Source organism: Bubalus bubalis, chromosome 16 (genome assembly GCF_019923935.1).
Source record: "Bubalus bubalis isolate 160015118507 breed Murrah chromosome 16, NDDB_SH_1, whole genome shotgun sequence".
Taxonomy (NCBI): Eukaryota; Metazoa; Chordata; class Mammalia; order Artiodactyla; family Bovidae; genus Bubalus; species Bubalus bubalis.
The window spans coordinates 34,327,467-34,335,871 of record NC_059172.1 but is presented as its reverse complement, the minus strand read 5'-3'; the positions used below and the strand labels follow the sequence as shown (position 1 = coordinate 34,335,871).

Sequence of the window (8,405 nt, the reverse complement as noted above, 5' to 3'; positions counted from 1 at the left end):
AAAATTCTTTCCTCTAGGTTAATTGTTTATACTTCTCTTCTAAGAATGAGGACCCCTTTTCATAATGAGTATGTATATTTTTAATTTTTTTAAATAAAGAAAGTATATACACACAGTCACAGATACAGGAAAAAACAGTATAAGAAAAGATCCTGTTAACAACTGTATTTACAAAAACAACACCAAAAATTCCAGGAATAATTTAATAGAAGTAATATACAGGAACTAGATGGAAAAATATTATAAAATGCTACTAAGAGATATAACAGAAAATCTAAATAAGTGAAATATATTTTGTCCTTTGATAAGATTCAATATTGAAAAGATATTATTTATTCTTAATCTATATATTACATGAAGTTCCAATTGATTTCCCTTTGTAACTATTAAAATGTTGATCTAGAACAGGGGTCAGTGAAGTTTTTCTCTAAAGTATCTTAATATTTTAGGTTTTATGGGTAACATAGTCTCCAATGTAACTATATAATTCTGTCTTGTGGTGAGAAAGCAGCCACAGATAATGCTTAATAAATGTATATTCTGATAAAAATATATGGACACTGAAAAAACAAAATGAACAAAAAACCAAAAAACAAGAACCTTTTATGTCTGATTCACCATTGTAGCTCCAGTCTGGCAGTGTGTGCATATATAAATATTTAAGTGAGGGAACTTTCATTCATATGCCTAGAATCAAAACAAAAATAACCTCTTCTTGCCACATAAGGGCATGAAAGACAGGATGTTATTGAATTACACTCCCATTCAAAAATTTAATGGCTAATTACAAAAATGGTCCAGAAGGGGAAGAGGCAGGTAGCCATGTGGAGGGCAAGAGGCTGCACTGCTCCTGGGATGCCTAGGGCTGTACCTGCAGTTTAATGTGATCATTCACTGTAAGATAGGAATGAGCTTTGCCCATGCGTATATTTTACTGGCAGAAAAACCGAGTGGTGCAATGCCTGAGCCTTGAGGGGAAATGCTTTTCAAAGGGTAAAATGCTTGGGTCCTGCAAAAGGTGGAGACAAAGGTCAAGAATCCTTGAGTTCCCACCTCCTTGCAGAAAATCTAATCTCCATTTTTTTTCAATAAAGATTGGTTGTAATCTCTTAAAAATCAAAACACTGAGAGTCTACTGTGGGTCCCAGTTTATAGTTAAATGAGCATATGTTGCTTTATGTAATAGGTCAGGGGTCATATCTGAATATATTGGGAGAAGCACAGGGTTTTTTGTTTGGGGTAGCCATGGCAGAGAACCAGTCCATTTTCGGAAGTATGAAGTTCAGTATTTGAGTACCAGCAGTGGATCTCAGCTGGCTTCAGTGAATTCCAAAGTGAAAGAAACACAAAGTTGGCAGATAGGCTTCTAATGGAAATACCAGCAAGAAATCTCTACTTGCTGGCTGGACTATCCCTTTGTTGCTTGCTATCAGATTCTTTAATGCATCTAATAATTTTTTTTATTTAATGGATGTGGCCAAGTCAGTGGGTTGCATGTGGAAACAGAATATTGTGATTTGTCAAAATGGAAATCTTATCAAATATACTTAACCATCTCATGCTCTTGATTTGGTTTTATGTTATGATGTTGCAAGCGGATGGGAACTCATTATCTGATTTTTAGGGGTAGATTCATACTTCTTTGATTTTTCAGAAATAAAAAAACATTCTAAGGAAGTAAATAATATAAATGTTAGCAAAATGTATGGTTGCTAAGTTGTTAAGCATCAAATCTCTTTGGAAAAGTTATTACATGAATACTGATCTACATTAGGGGCTTCCCTGGTGGCTCAGAGGGTAAAGCATCTGCCTGCAATGCAGGAGACCCAGGTTTGATCCCTGGGTTGGGAAGATCCCATGGAGAAGGAAATGGAAACCCACTCTGGTACTCTTGCCTGGAAAATCCCATGGATGGAGAAGCCTGGTATGCTACAGTCCACAGGGTCACAAAGAGTCGGACACAACTGAGCAAATTCACTTTCACAGTTTCAATAGTGCCTACAAATACCCCTTAAAATTATGAAATTAAAATTTTATTGGGTTTATTTTTAGGTATATACAGTATGTCAAGTGTTGTTTTATGTGATTTCTACTCATTTTTAATCTTCAGTACCCTCTATAAATTAGAGGGTTTGTTTTCCCATCAGTAGAAAGGAGATAAAGACTCAGATACAGTAATTTTTCATCAGCACTTATTAGAAAATTACATTTTATTAAGATTTTCAAATGTAATAGAGTCAAATATATAGACATATCTATTATATATGAAATCTCTTTCTTCTAACATATACTGACTATTCAGCTTAAAACTTTCTGAAAGGAAGAGAAAAAGACAAACACATTGCCTAAATTTCTGTTGCTTAGAAACAAAAAGCTGGTGATTAGTACAGTATTCCAAGTAGCTTAACAACAGAGGGTATATTAAAAGAATATAGAGGTATATCTTGTAGAACTTAATAACAGGGATGTACCTAGGTATCCTAAATGAATTGGGACCAGAGAGCCAGACAGTTTCTTTATACCATTTTCCTAATTTGCTTCTCCTTCTGTGAAAGAGTTCCAAGTTCATGTGTTATAAAATGGCTACCATCAGTGATTCCAAGTTTATACCTTCTCAGATAAACCAGAATCCATCATCACTGGAGATGGACTCTGTCAAGGTGTGAGCACATGAGCCAAGTTCAGTGGGTTCATCAATTCATAGAGGTCACTGTCATATATATTAACAGTTGCTTCCATATAATTTCATAAGGAGATACACATGTGTGCAACGTGACTTCAAGCGTGTCCAACTCTTTGTGATCTCATGGACTGTAGCCTACCAGGCTCCTCTGTCTATAGGATTTTTGAGGCAAGAATACTGGAGTGAGTTGCCATTTCCTTTTCCAGGGGATCTTCCTGACCCAGGGATTGAACCCATGTCTCTTATGTCTCCTGCATTTGGCAGGCAGGTTCTTTACTAGTAGCTCCACCTCAGAATTCCAAGATGTACAGTTTGTGAGAAAATTAGTCAGGTATGGTACAACCAACACTTGGCTTCTTTTGCAAAGGGACTGCTGCTGCTGCTGCTAAGTCGCTTCAGTCGTGTCCGACTCTGTGAGACCCCATAGATGGCAGCCCATCAGGCTCCCCCGTCCCTAGGATTCTCCAGGCAAGAACACTGGAGTGGGTTGCCATTTCCTTCTCCAATGCATGAAAGTTAAAAGTGAAAGTGAAGTCACTCAGTCGAGTCCAACTCCTAGCAACTCCATGGACTGCAGCCTACCAGGCTCCTCCATCCATGGTATTTTCCAGGCAAGAGTACTGGAGTGGGGTGCCATTGCCTTCTCCGTGCAAAGGTACTAGTAGGATACTAAGTTGAAAATGCAGGTCAGGAACTAAGGAAAGGAAATCTCCAAATCTATCATCTCTGCCTAAACTGTACGTTTCAGATCCTAGTTGATTGAAACCATTAAAGTTGTCAGATAATTAATCATCTCATTGGTCCTTGCTAGAGAAGGAACAGTTAGGCAAAGAAATCCAGTACTTGGATGCAGTCTCAAAAACAACAGAGTGATCTCTGTTCATTTCCAAGGCAAACCATTCAATATCACAGTAGTCCAAGTCCATGCCCTGACCAGTAACGCTGAAGAAGCTGAAGTTGAACAGTTCTATGAACACCTACAAGACCTTCTAGAACTAACACCCAAAAAAGATGTCCTTTTCATTATAGGGGACTGGAATGCAAAAGTAAGAAGTCAAGAAACACCTTGAATAACAGGCAAATTTGGCCTTGGAGTACAGAATGAAGCGGAGCAAAGGCTAATAGAGTTTTGCCAAGAGAACACACTGGTCAAAGCAAACGCCCTCTTCCAACAACACATGAGAAGACTCTACACATGAACATCACCAGACGGTCAATACCAAAATGAAATTTATTATATTCTTTGCAGCCAAAGATGGAGAAGCTCTATACAGTCAGCAAAAACAACACTGGGAGCTGACTGTGGCTCAGATCATGAACTCCTTCTTGCCAAATTCAGACTTAAATTGAAGAAAGTAGGGAAAACCACTAGACCATTCAGGTATGACCTAAATCAAATTCCTTACGATTACACAGTAGAAGTGAGAAATAGATTTAAGGGACTAGATCTGATAGACAGAGTACCTAAAGAACTATGATTGGAGGTCCCTGACATTGTAAAGAAGACAGGAATCAAGACCATCTCCAAGAAAAAGATATACAAAGAAGCAAAATGGCTATCTGAGGACGTCTTACAAATAGCTCAGAAAAGAAGCAAAAAGCAAAGGAGAAAAGGAAAGATATACCTATTTGAATGAAGAGTTCTAAAGAATAGCAAGGAGAGATAAGAAAGACTTCCTTAGTGATAAGTGCAAAGACATAGAGGAAAGCAATTGAATGGGAAAGACTAGAGATCTCGTCAAGAAAATCAGAGATACCAAGGGACCATTTCATGCAAAGATGGGCAGAATAAAGGATAGAAATGGTATGGACCTAACAGAAGCAAAAGATATTAAGAAGAGGTGGCAAGAATACACAAAAGAACTATACAAAAAAAAAAAAATCTTCATGACCCAGATAATCAAGACTCTATGATCACTCACCTAGAGCCAGACATCCTGGAATGTGAAGTCAAATGGACCTTAGGAAGCATCACTACAAACAAAGCTAGTGAAGGTGATGGAATTCCAGTTGAGTTATTTCAAATCCTGAAAGATGATGCTGTGGAAGTGCTGAACTCAATATGCCAGCAAATTTGGAAAACTCAGCAGTGGCCACAGGACTGGAAATGATAAGTTTTCATTCCAATCCCAAAGAAAGGCAATGCCAAAGAAAGCTCAAACTACTACACAATTGTACTCATCTCACACACTAGTAAAGTAATGCTTAAAATTCTTCAAGCCAGGCTTCAGCAGCCATGAACTTCCAGATGTTCAAGCTGGATTTAGAAAAGGTAGAGGAACTAGAGATCAAATTGCCAACATCCATTAGATCATCAAAAAAGCAAGAGAAAAACATAGATTTCTGCTTTATTGACTATGTCAAAGCCTTTGACTGTGTGGATCACAACAAACTGTGGGAAATTCTTAAAGAGATGGGAATATCAGACCACCTTGCATGCCTCTTAAGATATCTGTATGCAGGTCAGGAAGCAACAGTTAGAACTGGACATGAAACAGAAGACTGGTTCCAAATTGGGAAAGAAGTACGTCAAGGCTGTATATTGTCACCTTGCTTTTTTAACTTATATGCAGAGTACATCATGAGAAACACTAGGCCAGATGAAGCACAAGCTAGAATCAAGATTGCTGGGAGAAATATCCATAACCTCAGATATGCAGATGATATCACCTTTATGGCAGAAAGCGACAAAGAACTAAAGAACCTCTTGATGAAAGTGAGAGAGGAGAGTGAAAAAGTGGCTTAAAGCTCAACATTCAGAAAACTAAGATTATGGCATCTGGTCACATCACTTCATGGCAAATAGATGGGGAAACAGTGGAAACAGTGACTGACTTTTTTGGCGGGGGGGGGGGGGGGGGAGCTCCAAAATCACTGCAAATGGTCACTGCAGCCATGAAATAAAAAGACGCTTACTCGTTGGAAGAAACATTATGGCCAACCTATACAGCATATTAAAAAGCAGAAACATTACTTTGCCAACAAAGGTCCATCTAGTCAAAGCTATGGTTTTTCCAGTAGTCATGTACGGATGTGAGAGTTGGACTATAAAGAAAGCTGAGCACAGAAGAATTGATGCTTTTGAACTGTGAAGTTGGAGAAGACTCTTGACAGTCCCTTGGACTGTAAGGCGATCCAACCAGTCCACCCTAAAGGAAATTAGTTGAATATTTATTGGAAGGACTGAAGTTGAAGCTGAAACTCCAATACTTTGACCACCTAATGTGAAGAACTGACTCATTTGAAAAGACCCTAATGCTGGGAAGGATTGAGGGCAAGAGGAGAAGGGGACGACAGAGAATGAGATGGTTGGATGGCATCACCGACTCTATGGACATGAGTTTGAGCAGGCTCCAGGAGCTGGGGATGGACAGAGAGGCCTGGCATGCTACAGTCCATGGGGTTGCAAAGAGCTGGACAGAACTGAGCAACCGTACTGAACTGAACTGAGGCAAAGATATCCTTATAGCTTTCTCTTAGAACTTGTATAGTGCCAGGTGAACTAGACCATCCAGGTGAACTAAAGCATCTTTGGATTGGCTAAAATGCTCAAAGTCTGAAGAGATTTGTATTCATGAACCCAAGCTGGAGTGTTTAAAGAGGCAGTGCATCAGCAAGCTCGATGTTCGATTTCGTATTTGCTTTGTCCTCAGGCCATAGATGATGGGGTTTAAGGTAGGTGGGATGATCAGATACAAGTCAGCTAATAGCACTTGGATGTGCACAGGCATTATGTCTTTCCCTAGCCAAGGCACATAGATGGATGCCATCCCAGGTAGGTAGTACAGAGCCATAACCCCCACATGGGAGCCACACGTACTTAATGCTTTTAACTGAGCATTCTTTGAGGAGAGACTGAATACTGCCTGGAGAATCAGGATATAGGAGGCAGCAATAAAGGCCACATCAGAACCCACAATAATGGAGGTACCAATCAAACTGTAGAGACTACTGGACCTGGGGTCAGCACAAGCCAACTTGGCCACAGCTATGTGCTCACAGTAGGAATGGAGAACCACGTTGGAGCCACAGAAGGGCAGATGACTCACCATCCAGCTCAGTGGAGTCATGAATACGGTCGCTCTGATGGTGATGGTCACACTTATTCCCAGCATCACTCGAGGTGTGAGAATTCTCTTATAGTGTAGGGGCTTACAGATGGCCACAGAGCGGTCAAAAGCCATGGCCAGCAGCAGCCCCGTCTCCACAGCTGTGGCTGCATGGACAAAATACATCTGAGTGAAACAAGCGTTAAAGCTGATGGTGTTGTCTCCTGAGGAGAAGATGCTCACCATCTTGGGCACCACCGAGGAGGCCATAACCATGTCTACAGCAGCCAGAACACACAGGAAGTAGTACATGGGCTCCTGTAGAGTGGAATCCATCCAGATGACCATCACTATGAGGGTGTTTGCCAACAGGGCTGTGGTATACATGATGCTCAGTGAGATAGCCAGCCAAAGATGTGAAGACTGCAAACCTGGGATACCCACCAGGATGAAGGTGGCAGGGACTTCCGTTGTATGGTTGTAGGGTGACCCCAGCATCACAGATGAGACTGCTTTCCTGTTAATGTATAAAATTAGGTAAGAAAAGGATACAATCCTGTAAGACGTGTTCCCAACTCTGGTGTTAAAAGGGCCTGATGTTATTCTCAACTCAGTGGGCCGCAGGTTTAAGGAACTGACATGTGACAAAGTTTTCCTGCTCCACCTTCCATCATTCTCAGTATTCTTTGCCTTACGAATTTCTATCACTATTCAAAGATCTTGAGTTACATCCCTTGGGAAGTCTCTACTTTCTGCCCCATCTCATGACAAAACTAAATTAGGTAGCTTCAGAGCTTTTATGGGCTCTCATCTGTGCTTACCTCTGAGGGACCTAAACTGATCATTCCAGTATCATACATGTGACTATTGTATTCAATCATGTGTATCTTGTTCATGGCCTTATAAATTATACCAAGTGTGTGACCCAGATGTGTTGTGCACAAGTCCAGTAAGAGAGGATACGTGTGCTCATTATAGCAAAAAGTTGAATGAAAGAAAAATCAGAGGAAAGAATGTTTCTTTTATTTCTGTATGCTCCATTCCTAATATATAATCATTGTTGAATGAAACAATGAACTTCCTAGATTTAACATGTAATGTTTTTCATCTTCTCCTTCCTGAAACTCTCACTATCCTAATACTACATCTCTCAGAGCCTCAGGCTAGTGGGTCACGACACTGATTGTGTGACTATTGGACTTTACAGTACTCACATAAAGCCCAAGAACTCTTTCCCAGGTGTCCGGGCAACCTTAAATAAAGAGTGTGTATTTGTCAAGCCTCCAGACTAGCCAGTGATTAGTTATCACCTCCTGTCCCTCCCTTCAGTCAGGGGCTAAAAGGCTAAGGACTTTCCAGATCCTTGGACATTGTCTTCACTTGATCATTCTTGGATTTCTCATCATTTCTGGCTCCTCCCTAAAAAAGTTGAATAGGTAAGATTGATTGGAGAACTGACTTCAGAATCCCATAAATGGCAGTAGCCAAGCACTAGACCAACACTTACCTGGTTCTCAGTGCTAATCAGGAAACACACATTTGTCCCTTCCAGTTACCCCCTGGAGAGCCTAACACTAATTGACTCTACAGCCAGGTACCAACAGAAACCTTGATGAGAGTTCTAAGAAGTTTTCTAAAAAGCCAAACTTATGGGATATGATTGAAAACCATGG

The 8,405-nt window shown here is 40.2% G+C and overlaps 1 protein-coding gene across 1 annotated transcript; it reads right to left on the bottom strand.

Annotated features, from left to right (window-relative positions):
- Window positions 1-6,255: 6,255 nt before the first annotated feature.
- LOC102402285 (olfactory receptor 52I2-like) lies at window positions 6,256-7,270 on the bottom strand. Its single transcript, XM_025265891.3, has one exon. The coding sequence runs from the start codon at window positions 7,228-7,230 to the stop codon at window positions 6,256-6,258; it is 975 nt and encodes a 324-aa protein (XP_025121676.2). The 5' UTR covers window positions 7,231-7,270.
- Window positions 7,271-8,405: the final 1,135 nt, after the last annotated feature.

Excerpts from the sequence above, each read along its gene's own strand:
- LOC102402285 (XM_025265891.3), bottom strand. The coding sequence starts at position 7,230 with ATGCTGGGGTCACCCTACAACCATACAACGGAAGTCCCTGCCACCTTC.